Source organism: Mesoplodon bidens (assembly GCF_964165515.1).
Source record: "Mesoplodon bidens genome assembly, chromosome: 2".
NCBI classification, from domain to species: domain Eukaryota; kingdom Metazoa; phylum Chordata; class Mammalia; order Artiodactyla; family Ziphiidae; genus Mesoplodon; species Mesoplodon bidens.
In genome coordinates this window covers 61,906,715-61,922,977 of record NC_138177.1, presented here as the reverse complement: position 1 = coordinate 61,922,977, position 16,263 = coordinate 61,906,715, and the positions used below count along the sequence as shown (strand labels likewise).

The 16,263-nt window shown below is 36.8% G+C and overlaps 1 protein-coding gene across 1 annotated transcript in view; it reads right to left on the bottom strand.

The window, feature by feature from the left end:
- CATSPERE (catsper channel auxiliary subunit epsilon) overlaps positions 1–16,263 on the bottom strand; it is a gene marked incomplete at its 3' end in the record, with an annotated part of 259,766 nt that overhangs the window by 28,593 nt on the left and 214,910 nt on the right. Inside the window, exons 18-19 of the mRNA XM_081221981.1 lie at positions 8,271–8,370; positions 3,729–3,815 (exon numbers count right to left, since the gene is read on the bottom strand). Of these exons, the coding sequence (XP_081078107.1) occupies positions 3,729–3,815; positions 8,271–8,370 (187 nt within the window). The remainder of the gene's footprint in view (positions 1–3,728; positions 3,816–8,270; positions 8,371–16,263) is intronic.

Here is a 16,263-nt window from a genome sequence, read left to right as displayed (position 1 = left end):
CCTTGTAGAATCAGGACTATATAGCAATCAGTGCAGCTCCAAGAATTGGAAGGCTATTTCATTTCAGGTATGTTTCAGGAAGAGAGCACCTCTGATTGCCATATTGAATAAATATACAGTGACACTCTTCAGTAAGCATAGCCTTATTCACTAGGACATAAATAGTCTTTGCAGGTACTTGCCTTCTACTATATTCAGACTCCAGACTGAATCCACCCTTTTAGTTGTGAGGTTTTTGTCTCTCATATGGTAGAACTGAACACTTAGGGCCTGGTGTGGGCACTCCAGAATCTTTATAGAATGTAAGCCACTACTTCAATATTTCTTAAATGTGGTCCCCAGATCAACAGTATCAGCATCACCTGGGAACTTGTTAGAAATGCAAATACGGGGTCTTAGTCCTAGATCTGATGAATCAGAAACTTTGGAGGTAGGACCCAGAGATCTGTTTTAGCAAGTCCTCTAGGTGATTCTGATGTCACCTCGAGGTGATTTTAAAATTTGATAACTACTGCACTATATCATACTGATTGAGGCAATCTCCATGACTGTTAATTATCAGGTAGCTCATTCCTTCCTAGGACTATGTTATTTTGTCATATCTTATAACATTTGGGTGTCCTTTGTGAGATTCTGAGTAAGAGGGTCACTTACATTTACCCTCAACCCCAAATTCTTGGATGTCCTTCAACAAGAAGTTAGAAGGGTAAGTTTTGTTTTTAACGGATTCCATTGCTAGTTTACTTCCTTATGATTTTTTTTAAATAGCAGAATAATACTCTTTGTAATAGGTGGGTGACCTATAATTAATGAATTAGTTCCACAAATGTTTATTGAGCACCCGTAATGGGTTAGATGCTGGGGATACACCAGTGAACAAAACAAACAAAATTCCATCCCCTTATGGAGCCTACATTTTAGTTGGGGAGCCAGATAATAAATAGGATAAATAAATAGACTATATAATGTGTCAGAGAGTTATAAATGCTAATGACATTAAAGAAAATAGGGAAGGGAGATAGCAACTGTCACGAGGTGATGTTTAACTTTTTCGGTAGAGTGGCCGGGGAAGTCTTCATTGACGAGTTGATTTTCAAATAAAGACCTGAAGAAAGGCATTAGCTAGTCATGATGGGGGTGCGGTGGGGATGGGGTGCAGCGAGTCCTGCTGGCTTTGTCATAACTCTAAGTGACATGGGAGCCATCACATGGTTTTGAGCAGAAGAGTGGCACATTCTGATTTATGTCTTAGTAGGATCAGTCTTGGTGCTGTGTTGTGGATAGATTCATGGTTGGCAAGCCTGAAGCAGGGAAACCATTTAGGATGCTATGGTTATAACCCAGATAGTTGGTGATGGTGGCTTGAAACAGTGTGGTGGCAGTTGGGATGGCACAGGGTGACCAAATTCAGAATATACTTTGAAGAAACAGCCAACAAGATTTGCTGAAAGACCAAATGTGGAGCATAAGATGATGTTTAGCTTTTATCCTGAGCAAACTGGGAGGATGGAATATTTATTAACTGAGGTGGGAAAGAATGTTGGGGGAGTATGTCTGGAGGGTGGGTATCAGAAACTGTTTCAGACATGTTAAGTTTGAAGCATCATCAGTTTTCTTATTTGTTGGAATATTCCCATCATTAAACCTGTGGCTATTTTTCTCAATTATTAAAAAAAAAGACCCTTTCTTCAACCCATTGCTCTCCAGCCACTACACTATTTCTCTCCTTACTGCAAAAATCCTCTGCAGAGACGTCTATTCTTGATGCTTTGAGTTCTTTTTTTCCATACTAATTAATCCCACTTCAGTAAGGTTTTGTCTCTCACTATCCTACGAAAACTGATCCTGTCAAGGTTACCTGTTACCTCTATGGTGCTGAAGTAAATGATCAAGTTTCAATCCTCATCATAGTTGACCTATCTTAGTAGTGAATTTAACACACTTGATCCTTCCCTCCTTCTGGTGAGACTTGCTTTACATGAGGTCCAAAACATCATACTTGCCTGGATCTTCTCTTGCTTCTTGGATTATTCCTTTTCACCTCCTTTGCCTCTCCTCATTTCCCCCATCTCTAAATACTGAAATGACCCAAGATTTAGTCCTTTCATTTTTTTTTTTTTTTTTTTTGCGGTAGGCGGGCCTCTCACTGTTGTGGCCTCTCCCCTTGCAGAGCACAGGCTCCGGATGCGCAGGCTCAGCAGCCATGGCTCACGGGCCTAGCCGCTCTGCGGCATGTGGGATCTTCCCAGACCGGGGCACGAACCCGTGTCCCCTGCATCGGCAGGCGGACTCTCAACCACTGCGCCACCAGGGAAGCCCTAGTCCTTTCATTTTTATACCTACATCAGGGGTTCATAACCTCATAGTGAGTGTATAAATATATAAAAATAGGTTTTAAAATATATATAAAATTGTATTTTATTTCTATATGGGCCCTTTTGGCAATCTGGTGAAGCCTATGGACTACTATGGGCCCCTCTCAGAATAATGTTTTTAAAAATAATAACATAAAATAGGTTGCATTACAAGGGAAACTAGTTATAAGGAATTTTAGATGTCAAAATAATAAAAACAATATGGCAACATGTTGCACATTTAAAAATATGTGTTTCTTTAAATAAAATTAGATAGAAGGGTCTTGCCCCAGGTCTAATAACTACCATAATTTTCTTGATAAAGTAGAAAGCAAGTTCATTAGATAAGAATGAGGATGGGGGAAGAGGAGAAAGCATGCAATAACTATTTATGAGAGGGGAAGAGAGAATGAGGTGAAGAAGTATTTGTTGGGCAGTATTATGGGACCATTTTAATCATGAGATGAAAGTGAAACAAGTCAGCATGGGTATGTTTTTCTCTGGCCACAGTCAGGTGCTAAGGTGGACAGTTGAACTTAACTAAGGTTGTGATTTAGCTATGCAAACATAAAGAAGGGGGGGCAAAAGAATTGAGGGTCATATTAATAGAGTGATATGACTATTGACTGTGGAATTTAAGCTGGATAAAGAGGGAAAAAAGAACCGGGGGTGGGGTGAGGGTGGTAGGATCAATGAATTGAAGGTTATGTTGAGCTGGAAGAACTGTTCAAAGGATTGTTGGAGTAAAGCTCCTAGAATAATGTTACTAGGAAGATAGGGAGTGGTGGATGGAAAATGGATGGTTTGGAGTTGGGAATACAGAGGGAGATACATATCTTTTGTATATATCTCTATCTTGACATGTACAGGTTCTGACGTAGAAGCAAAATAACATTCTTATTGTAGGGTTTATATTTTACAGGCTGAAGTACCTTATATATCACATTTTATTCATGAGATATGATTTGATTTGCCAAATAACATAAATTAATTTCAATTTAAGAAAATTCACTTGAAAACGGTATAGGATTGATAACTGACATTCAGAAATGATCTTTTAGTTACACAAGATTGAAACTTCAGGCATTCTTTAGAAAGACTCAGTCTCAATGCTTTAACATGTTTGTCAGATATTTAATAATCTTCAAACAGATTTTCAGGAGAGAAAATTAAAACAAAATTGTTAGTAATCCAGGGGCAACAGAAGATCAAATAGAATTAAGATGAAGCATTTTGGAAATCATAATATAATCCAATAGAAAAATTGGATTTGATTTACAAAATCAAATTTAAACCCAAAGTGTTTCCATTAAGCACTTAATACTAAAACGCCAAGTTAGTTATTATAAATAAACAAAGTAATATTTTTCTTACCTCAGGTCCCCATGCTTCTTCTAACGGGAGGCGCTTGTTAAGCTCAGTCATTGACTTCCATGTCTGAGCTTCGTGCAAACAACCACTCTGTCAAAAGGTTTTATATATATATAGAAAGGTTTTATATATATAGAAAGGTTTTATATATATATGTTTTGTATATCAATTTATTTCTAAGTATTTAATATAGTTTAGTGCTGTTGAAAATTATATATCTAATTTTTAAATTATTTAAATGTTTGCTGATATACAGAAAAACAATGGACTTTTGTATATTGACCTTGTAGAGAGAACTTCTTAAACTCATTTATTAACTTTGTTTCAGATGAACAATCATGTTACCTGTGCATATGAGTTTTATTTCTTCCTTTCCAATCCTTACACTTTCAATTTATTTGTATTGTATATTGTTTACCTTATTACAGACATCAAGAACAATGTTGTATAGAAATGGTTAGAACATGCCTCCTTGTTTCATTCCTGATTTCAGTGGGAAGACTTTCACATTTTCACCATTAAGTATAATGTTTTATACAGGTTTTTTTGTATCGACATTTTATTAGGTTAAGGAAGTTACCATTTATTTATAATTTTCTAAGATTTATTTAAAAAATAATGTTATGTTTGGGTGATAAATTTTTAATCAGATGACTTTTCATCAACTGTTGTAATAATCTTATGCCTTTTCTTCTTTATACTGTTAATATAGTGGATTACTTTGATTTTCAAATATCCCCAACCCTTAATTTATGAAATAAAGAAAACTTGGCCTGGATGGATTATTATGATTATTTTATTTATTTGTTTTTATTTTTGGCTGTGTTGGGTCTTCGTTGCTGTGCGCGGGCTTTCTCTAGTTGTGGCGAGTGGGGGCTACTCTTCCTTGCAGTGCGCAGGCTTCTCATTGTGGTGGCTTCTCTTGTTGTGGAGCACCGGCTCTAGGCATGCAGGCTCAGTAGCTGTGGCACACAGGCTTAGTTGCTCCGTGGCATGTGGGATCTTCCCGGACCAGGGCTCGAACCCGTGTCCCTTGCATTGGCAGGAGGATTCTAAACCACTGTGCCACCAGGGAAGCCCGATTTCTGATTACTTTTAAATGACTCTAGCAGTCCTTGATACTTCCTTGCTATTGGGTATGCCAAACTATTCTAGGCTCATCTTGTACATTTCTTCCTTCAGGCGTGGAATCAGCAATTTATCTAAGAATGCCCAGTACGTTTAGTGGGAAACGGTATTTCAAAACAACAATCTGGCTACTAAGGATACTTTCAGCTACTGATTAGTTATGTTTCTAAGATTTTAACAATCAGAATAGGAAAATTTTATCTATCTCTCTATTTGATTAATAAATTTACATCCAGAGCAATATCCAATACCTCATGAGTTCATATTGAGTCCTATTCGAATTCAAGATTTTTGTCTAACTTCTTCTATCTTAACATATGTATCTTCTTGCTTTTACAACAAAACACTTGGTGAGGAATGGTAGTATTAGAAAATGTCATTATTACACATTTGTTTTATTTCATTTTATACACCTCAAAACTTTAGAAAAACAATACACCTCAAAACTTTAGAAAAACAATACAAATATTATCACCAGTGTCATGATTACTGAAAACACTTATACTTTTCCCTTGTATATGATCTTCACATTCTCTTATCATATTTTATAATTGTACTAGATCTACATAAGATCTAGTACATAAGATCTAGTACATAATTGTACAAGATGTACATTTTCATAACCCATTTAACGCTCATTTTGTTTTAGTCCTGTAAGTAACTATATACTATATTATAATGCTTCCTACTAGTCCTTATGTTGATATCTCTTTAGTATTTTTGATTTTCTGAAGCTTCTTACTTAGTAAATTACTCAGGAAGGGCTCCTGGGAACAATATTATCAGAGCTTTCTACATACTGATAGCGGTTTGTGTCATTTACAGTGTAATCAGTTTTGCTGGATGTAAAATCCTTGGCTTGTATTTATTTTCCTTTAGTATCTTAAATATTTGACTCCACTTTAGTATCTTAAATATTTGACTCCACTTTCTCCTGGCATACAACACTGCTATAAATGTCTGATGATACTGCTATAAATGCTATAAATGTCTGATGATAAATTAATTTTCCTTATAAATTTCTTGCTTTTTTTGCCTATATGCCCACATGAGTTGGCTATTCTGACTTGATATTCTGAAGTATATGGTATGCTGCTTCAATGAGAAGTTAGATTTTTTTTTTTTCGGGGTGGTGGTTGTGTTTTGTTGAATTATTAGTTGTTTTGTTCCTTTGCTTTGGTTCTCCTTTTTCAGGAATTCCATTTATTCTTTGCCTATCCTCAGTATTTGTCACTTTCTCTCCAATCATTTTTATTTCATCCTTCATTTTTTTCTTAAAATTTTTTCCTCTTTTAATTTCATGTATCTTGTAAGACATTATCTTTGTTCACTTTCATTTTTTAAAATGCTATTTCTATTGTATTCAGAATTTTAGGTTTGGGAATTATTTTCTTTCAGTAACTTAAAAATATTTTTCTTCAAAGACTTCTGTTTTTTTTTTGTTTCTATTGAGAAATCAGCTTTAAACCTTATAGTTACTTTTTTGAAGGTAAGTTATCTTTTTTGCTCTGAATTCTTTAAAGACTCTTCTCTTTGTTTTTGATTTTGGAAATTTTACTTTGATGTTTTTGGATGCAGATTACTTTTTCTGTGCCTTGATGTCTTTCACCAGTTTTGGAAAATGTTGCTTCTGACCAACACTCTCTCTTCTCTTTTTTTAGGACTCCAGTTCTTAGATCTTAGCTTTGGATCTCCTTTATGTTCTTTTTCTATATTTTAAATCAGTTTATCTCTCTATGTGTAATTCTGGATATTTCCCTCTGACCTCTCTTCTAGATGGCTAATTCTCTTTTCAGTCATCACTCCCAATAGCTGAGTTCATACTTCCAGTTATTGCAATTTTAATTTTTTTTCTAGAGGTGATTAGTAGCTCAGATATTGGCATGGATAAGGCAGAAAGATTAATGTTTAAATTTGGGTAACACTAAACAAGAACAATACCGGGGAAAGTGACATACAGGCATTGGGAAGACAATAGCTGAAGGACTGAACTGTGGAGCTCAAGTTAGATAGGCAATGAAGGAAGAAAAGTGGGAGAAGCAGAGGGTTTCTCTAGATATCTAGAGATATCTAGATTGTGTGAGAAAAAGTAGATATCTAGATTGTGTGAGAAAAAGAGGCAGAAGAGTAGTGGGAAAGAGAGAGCTAAAGGGTTCAGAGACTGAAATGTTTGCATTTATATGTAATTTTAATAGGAGGAGATATATTTGTTGGCTTTGCTGCAATAATAACTCCAACCCTCAGGGGTTTTACACATTAAATTTTAATTCTTGATCACACATAATCCAATGCAGATGTCCCTGGTTAAATGGCTCCTATGGATGAATCTCCTCAAAAAAGTAGATTAAAAACTCAGACTTTAAAAAATCTAGTGGCTTCTTGAAGTCCCTTATCCCCTTCATCCAGTTCACGTCTACTCCATCTTTAATCATTGCTGTAATATATTGACATGTGAAGGAAGATGGGAAGCATGGAGGTGCATGTGAAGTTCTTAACTACTTCATCCTGGACACATATAACTTCTGCTCATACTCCAGTGATAAGAATCAGTGACATAGTCCGACTTAGTTGTGAATGAGGCAGGAATGTGTGATGGGATGGATTTGTTTGGTCACATAATTGCAGTAATGTGGAGGGGAGTAGCAGGTGGAATTCAGCTCTCTTTTTTGTCACCTGCATAGGTTCTACTTCTTGGAGAATTAAGGTCTCTGGTAGATGAGAAAGTTACTTTGGAAGGAGTCATCCCTGGTTTTGTATGAGATCTCTGACAAATCTCAGGAATCAATGCTGGTAACGTCTAGAGAGGCTCCATCATGATGGGAGGCCCTTAAGGGCAAAAAGCCCCACGTAGAAAGGATGGGAGTGAAGTGTGGTGATTTGGAGTAGGAAGGCCTTTCTGCTGTGGCCTGCAAAGTGAACAGGAATAATAAAGGGGATTCACTGTAGAGGCTGAGAATGACCAGTCATGGAGGATGAAGGAAAACCAGGAGAGTGTGGGGACAGTGAAGCCACGGTCAGTGGGTCAAATGCTGCAAAGAAGTCAAAGTGAGATGAAGCCTAGAGTGTGTCCATTTGATTTAGCACAAATCAAATGTGATGAATGTCTGAGAGTGAAATGAAGGCCTGTAAATAATCAAACATTAAATACAATGTGGAGAGAAAATAAAATATTAATCAATAATTACATCATCCTACTATAAATATTATCTTTTCTGACCCCTTTAAGTCCGTTCTATAGGACAGTGATTTCTTTTTTCATAAATGAATTTTCATAGTCATAGAATTCAATATAGGTCATATTTTTTTTCCTGCCTACAACTGCCTGGTTCTGTTTTCCTTAGATAATTTATATATAGATTTAAAATGGAAAGACGTCTAATTGCATGCTAAATTCTATTTAAATCCCAAATGTCATACCTTCTTCATAGTGTTGTTAAAGCTATAGTCATCCCTGCCATGTATTTCCCACACTATGAAATTTACTTCAACATCTTCAACATAGCCACTGTCATTGTATCTGAAAGAAACAGCAAACACAAAAATAATAGTTTAGTGCAGAAGGGCTAAAAGCTCCATCTCTCAAGACAGATGTGCTTAGGTTTGAATCCTGTCTTTATCACTTAGTTTTGTGACCCTGGGAAGTTATGTAAACTCTTGAAGCCTCAACTTTCTTACCTGCAAAATAATAACAGTACTTACAGTATAGGTTTCCTTCAGCTCTCAAAATAAATCTCATAGTAACGAAGCAGAAAATGTTCACTTTTTTAACAGTTGGAACCATAAGTTCTCTTCAGTTTGATAGGAACCATGTATTGATAAGGTGAGTAGGTGAGGCCATGTTGTCATGGCCGGTAGCAGGGAGAAAGATGGAAGGGAGCAATGAATGGAGGAAGGGCAAAGCAAGAGTTCCTTGGTGTTACTTAATCAGCAAATACTCTTTGGGTGCCTGTTATGTACCAGAGAATTAAAGCACAGAACTACTATGATTAGAACTGAGGGGCTTCCCTGGTGGTGCAGTGGTTGAGAGTCCACCTGCTGATGCGGGGGACACGGGTTCGTGCCCCGGTCCGGGAAGATCCCACATGCCGCGGAGCGGCTGGGCCCGTGAGCCAAGGCTGCTGAGCCTGCACGTCCGGAACCTGTGCTCCGCAACGTGAGAGGCCATAGCGGTGAGGGGCCTGCGTACCACAAAAAAAAAAAAAAAAAAAAGAACTGAGGAGGTACAGATCTCTCTGGAGGAGCCAGCTGGAAGATGTGGCTAAGTGTTAGAGGATCAGCAGCTTCAGTAAGAGTTGAGGTGGGGTTGAGAAGCAGAAACAGTCGTAAGCTCCCTGGAGCTATATTCATGCACAACCCCTGCTCAGAGAATGCATGATGACTTCCACCAACAGCAGACACCAGCAGACAGTCCAACATGGACAGGGTGCCCACTCCCCTGATGTCAGGACTGGAGACATAAGTCCCACTGAGCTTACAGTATTTACCCCAAACTCAGTAAGTTTTAAAAGAGATGTATTACTTCAAATTGTTATGATTTTTTCTGCTACCATATGAAAATAGCGTGTTGAGAAAAAAGCTAAAGTCAGTTACTGATAAAGTCATACCTTTGAATACCAGAGCTTGACTGTTTAAAAAATGGTTACATGCCTTCCTTCTCCATCAGTTATTGCCCATTTTTCTGAATGAAATTGTCCCCCACACCCCTTGGATGGAAATTTCACTTAGGACCTTGGTCTCAGGCAGGTTGCCTCAGTGTCTGATATATTTTCTTGCTTCACATCTCTGTGTCTATTCATAAAACACAGCAGATGCTTCACAGTGTCCCCTTACTGCCCAGATCTCTGCCTGACTTTGCAGTCATTCTGTCTAGCTTTGCAGGTCGGCTATAACTCACTACCATCCAACCATGGTCATGAAAAACATATTTTGTTCCTTTCTCACAAATTGAGAAGAAAACATTTTTAAGTGTCAGAAAGTGTTATCTGAGAAGCTATTTTGTTTCTATCTTTAATTAGTTTTTAGAAATCATAGAGATGAACTCAGGTGTGGTTAAGTGGGGATTGGGGCAGTGGTTCTTCACTTCTTTCTTGGAATGTGATGGGGGTTATAGAAAACTCTAAACTCTAATGAGAGCTCTGAACCCTACCCACAGGAAAATGCACATGTGTGTGGGCATGCACACAATTTTCTATACAGTTTCAGAGATTTGGGCAAAGCTTTAATTCTAGGAGCTTTGGAAGGTGCAGCATGTTTGACCACATCTTCTGAAAGCCATCAGATTCTTGAATTAATAAGAACTAGTTGCAAAGCCCTACGTTTTATTTAAATAAAAAAGGTCTTAACTGAACTCTGAGCAGGCATCGTTTGACAATCACAAAAGCAATAAGCTACAGTGTCATCTAGTGGCAATAAGGGTAAATTGCATGACATACTTTCTGGGTTTATAATGATCTTTGATGTTCTATGTATTTCATTGAGAATATGGGACCAAAATACTTGCCTGTGTAAGCATGGCTTATTTTCATTAAACTTCATTAATGTGAGATATAATACTAATTAAACCTGAGAGATTCATGAATGTTACTACATTTTGTAACTTCTCCCTACAATTTGTAACTTCTCCGCTATTGCAGTTCCACTTTGGGAGTTGGGAAGGAGAGACCTCTCTGTTGATCCATTAGACACATATGTTTTCAATCCTGTGTGGTCACTCTAGATAGCCCATTGTATTAACCTTGTCTTTTACTTTCTGTAATGTGATGCTTTAATATCTAGGGCCTTGTTTACCTTGGAGGGATGCCCTTCCCAGGGTTAACTCCTAGAGATAGAAAACAGCTCTCCTAGGAAAGCCTTTCATATGCAAACCAACCAATCCAGAGCCCATACCCCCCAGCCACCTCCTTTATGGGTTGTCACACTGGGCCACTATCTACCTGCCCTAATCACCCCAAGATCAGGTACTAGACAACAAGAGAGTATTTACACCCAGAGCCCACTGAAATTACTCAAAATAGCCAATCCTAAACCTGCTTACCCTGTCTCATCCATTCCTTCCCACAGAAAACACAATAAAGACTCTTACCTCTGTTTTCCCCTCACTTCCTCTGTCTCCTGACAGACCCTGGTGCTTCCTTCTGAGGCCCTACATGGTGTGCTGTGCTTCCTGTTTCTTGGGATTGGTATTTACAATATATACCTTCCTTCATGATTTACACGTCTGTCTGTCTTACCATATCTGATTAAAACAAATCTTGAGTAGCCCTAAAGCATGCCATTATCTGTTACTGAACTTCCTGCATCACAGTAGAGCAATTATGTCCCACTGTTTCCTCTGGGTTGCTTCTGTAGCACCAAATTCTGGTTTAGGATGGGTTGTCATGGGAATTAAGAAAGCAAAGAGGCAGGTGGGATGACATATTCCTAGGTGGATCATACTCCTAGGACTTGCTTTATTCTTATTAATGTTTGATAGTGAATCTGTTATTGTTTTATCTGTAAAATTCTGCCCAACCTCGTTCCTGAGCCATTCTCTACAAAGGTAAGGCATTTATTATAATTTAGAGACCTAGTCCACACACTAATTTCCTAGTGACTACCCATGTCTGCCTGTTTTCTCAAGGCTTAATTAATTAGCACCCAAATTTGCCTCTGATAAATACCAAACTGAACACCGGGTTATCAACTATGTATTGCTATAGTTCAGTTGAATTGAACACTGAGCCTTATTGATCTGACTGCCCCTCTGTAGTTAACCTCAACTATTCAATCGATTATCCTAGAAGAATTGGAGGCAACAAGCTTTATCAAGTGATTCATTGTTGCAGAGATACAAAAAGTTACCCCTAGGGAAAAGTACTGCCACAATAGTCCAAAGTAGTGCTGCTCCAAAAGTCCACTTTCTGACCCCAACATCTTCCATCTTTCACATCCTCTCACCTGCCCCTTGACCTCATAGGTACTTCCAGTCCTCTGTTTCCTGTTTGCTTTCCTGCTACACAGAAGTTCCTTTCTAGCTGCTCTTCCTTCCCCAATCAGCCCAACCTCATGGTTGATCATCTGACCTGCTCTCTCACTAGCACCCTGGATGCACTCAACTCTTCCTCCCTTTGCATGTAATATCTAACCTAAACATTGGATGGTACCTATGACTCCTTCATCTGTGCATGTGCTACTTCAGACATTCAGTGTGTGTGAGGATTGGACCCACTCATGGTATCTTATCTCAGTTGTGCCTTTGGTGTTGCCCAGTAATCTTTTTACTGGCCCTTAGCCAGCCCCTTTTCATATTAGCCTCAGTGACCTTTGACATTCTCCTCAAAGACCCTCCTCAACCCCTCCCTTCTCTCAGTTTAGAGGTGGCCCTCCTTTCTACTTCATGTAAGTAAATCGAGGCTATCAGACATGACCTTTCTCAACTCCTACATTCCTATTTCCAAACCAGTCACTTTCTGCATTTATTTTTACTCCTTCCCTCCAAGTCTCAGAGGATGAATTGTCCTTTCAACTTTGCCACATGGGCATTTGATTCAACTTCCCCAGTTTTCTTCACGGACCTTGCGCCTGTAGCTTAGGCACTTATTTTTTTTAATTAGGAAATATTTCATATATGCAGAAGAACACAGAGAATAATGTGAAAATTATTACTTATCATTTCCATCCTGGTTTTATACTTTACTTATATGTAAATGTATCCACAAATCATATATAGTATTGATTTATGGGTTTGAAAATATACATACATGATATTATACTGTGAATATCTTTTGGTGATGTTTTTTTTTTCCACTCAATATTAGATTTTGAGATAAAGCCATAGAAATTTCCAGTCTCTTGATCTCTGTTTTCCTCAGCAGGTCCTTCCTCGTCTCTCTTCCTTCCCTATCCAACCTGAACTTCATGGTTGATCATTTGATTCCCCCTTACAAGAATCCTAGTTCATTCATTTTAACTGCTATTTGGCATTCCATTGTCTAAATACACAGGGTATTCATCCAAATGTTCACTGTATTTTACCTTACATATATTTCACCACAATTTTTAAAAATCTGTACTTAAAAGATACCATAAATAAACATTTCAACCATCTGTCTTTTTTACTTTGTTTATGGTGTCTTCCACTGCAGATTTTTAAAAATTGAAGTATAGTTGATTTACAATACAGTTAAGTCCCCTACATATGAACCTGTTCCATTCTGAGAGTGAGGTCGTAAGTCCAATTTGTTTTGTTAAGTCCAATTTATTTGTAAGTCCAACAAAGTTAGCCTAGGTACCCAACTAACACAATTGGCTATATAGTACTGTACTGTAATAGGTTTATAATACTTTTCACACAAATAATACATAAAAGCAAAGAAACACAAAAAAATAAGGAAACATTTTTAATCTTACAGTAAAGTACCTTGAAAAGTACAGTAGTACCAGCTACATCACTGCTGGTTTTACACTTGCTTCCAGAATCCTGGGCTTGAAATAAAGATACTGTACTATGGTTCTACACAGTACAGCACAGTAAAGTACACAAAAGCACAACCACTTGTAAAGCATGTACACACATGACAAAGTACACCAGACACGTGAATTAACTTACGTGATTGGACATGCGAACGCACGTTCGCATCTTTCAAAGTTGAAGGTTCATATGTAGGGGACTTACTGTATTATATTAGTTTAAGGTGTACAACATAATTGCTGGATCATATGGTAGTTCTACTTTTAGTTTTTTGAGGAACCTCCGTAGTGTTTTCCATAGTGGATGCACCAATTTACATTCCACCAACAGTGTACAAAACTTCCCTTCTCTCCACATACTCACCAACATTTATCATTTGTAGATTTTTTGATGATAGCCATTCTGACAGGTGTGAGGTAATATTTCAATATTTTTAGAGATTATTTAACTAACTATTATTTAACTAACTATTAATCTAAATAATCTTATAGATTAATCTATGATTTTATAGATTATTTAAATAACTCCATTTAAAGTTATTACAAAGTAATGGCTATACTCCCTGTGCTGTACAATATATCCTTGTTGCTTATTTATTTTATACATAGTAGTTTGTGTCTCTTAATCCCATACACCTATCTTGCCTCTCCCCTTTTCCCCCTCCACTGAAAAACAAAGGTTTTTGTTTTCTATATCTGTGAGTGTCTCTGTTTTGTTATATACATTTGTTTCTTTTATTTTTTAGATTCTACGTATAAGTGATAACATAGAGTATTTGCCTTTCTCTCTCTGACTTATTTCACTAGGAATAATATTTTCTGGGTCCATCCATGTTGTTGCAAATGACAGAATTTCATTCTTTTTTATGGCTAAGTAATATTCCAGTGTGTGTGTGTGTGTGTGTGTGTGTGTGTGTGTGTGTGTACCACTTCTTCATTATCATTTGTTAATGGACACTTAGGTTGCTTCCATATCTTGGCTATTATAAATAATGCTACTGTAAACATTGGGATGCATGTATCTTTTCAAATCAGTGTTTTCATTTTCTTTGTATATATATCCACCAGTGGAACTGCTGGATCATATGGTAGTCTATTTTTAGTTTTTTGAGGAAACTCTGTACTGTTTTCCATAGTGGATGCACCAATTTACATTCCACCAACAGTGTACAAATGTTCCCTTCTCTCCACATCCTCACCAACCTTTCTTATTTGTAGACTTTCTGATGGTAGCCATTCTGACAGGTGTGAGGTGATATTTCATTGTGGTTTTGATTTGCATTTCTCTAATAATTAGCAATGTTGGGCATATTTTCATGTGCCTGTTTACCATCTGTATGTCTTCTTTGGAAAAATGTCTATTCAGGTCTTCTGCCCATTTTGTAATGTGGTTTTTTTTTTTTTTGGATATTGAGTTGTATGGATTGTTTATATATTTTGGATACTAAGCCCTTATTGGTCATATCATTTGCAAATATTTTCTCCCATTCTGTAGGTTGTAGTTTTGTTTTGTCAGTGGTTTCCTTTGCTGTGCAAAAGTTTTTAAGTTTGAATTAGACCCCATATGTTTATTTTTGCTTTTGTTTCTTTTTCCTTAGGAGACATATCCAAAAAGATATTGCTACTGTTCATGTCAAAGAGTGTTCTGCCTATGTTATCTTCTAGAATTTTTATGGTTAAGGTCCTACATTTAGGTCTTTAATCCATTTTGATTTCATTGATGTATACGGTGTGAGGAAATGTTCTAATTTCAGTCTTTTGCATGTAGCTGTCCTGTTTTCTCAGCACCACTTCTTGAAGACACTCTCTTTTCTTCATTTTCTTGCCTCCTTTGTCATAGATTAATTGACCATAAGTGTGTGGGTTTATTTCTGGGCTCTCTATTCTGTTTCACTGACCTATATATCTGTTTTTGTGCCAGTACCATGCTGTTTTGATTACTATAGCTCTGTAGTATAGTCTGAAGTGAGGGAGTGTGATCCTTCTAGATTTGTTCATTTTTCTCAAGATTGCTTTGGCTATTATTCAGGGTCTTTTGTGGTTCCATATAAATTTTAGGGTGATTTGTTCTAGTTCTGTGAAAAATGTCATAGGTATTTTGACAGGGATTGCATTAAATATGTAGATTGCTTTGGGTAGTATGAATAGTATGAACATTTTAATATTACTTCTTCCAGTCCAAGAACACAGGATATCTTTCCATTTCTTTGTATCATCCTCAATTTCCTTCATCAATGTTTTATAGGTTTCAGAGTATAGGTCTTTCATCTCCTTGGTTAAGTTTATTCCTAGGTATTTTATTCTTTTTGATATAATTTTAAACTTGATTGCTTTCTTGCTTTTTCTTTCTGATAGTTCATTATTAGTATATAGAAAAACAACAGATTTCTATATATTAATCTTGTACCCTGCAACTTTACTGAATTCATTAATTAGTTCTAATAGCTTTTTTTGGTGGAGACATTAGGATTTTCTACATACAGTATCATGTCATCTGCAAATAGTAATAGTTTTATTTCTTCCAATTTGATGCTTTTTGTTTCTTTTCCTTGTCTGATTGTTATGGCTAGGACTTCCAATACTATGTTAAATAGAAGTGTTGAGAGTAGGCATCTTTGCTTTGTTCCTGATTTTAGAGGAAAGGTTTTCATTGGGTGTGATGTTAGCTCTGGGTTTGTCATAAATGGCCTTTATTATTTTGAAATATGTTCCCCCTATACCCACTTTGATGAGAGTTTTTATCATGAATGGATGTTGAATTTTGTCAAATGCTTTCTCTGAGCCTATTGAGATGATTATATGACCGTTATCCTCTCTTTTGTTAATGTGGTGTTTCACATTGATTGATTTGTGAATATTGAACCATTCTTGCATCCCTGGAATAAATCACACTTGATCATTTTATATATTGTTGAATTCACTTTGCTAATATTTTGTTGAGGATTTTTGTATCTAAATTCAT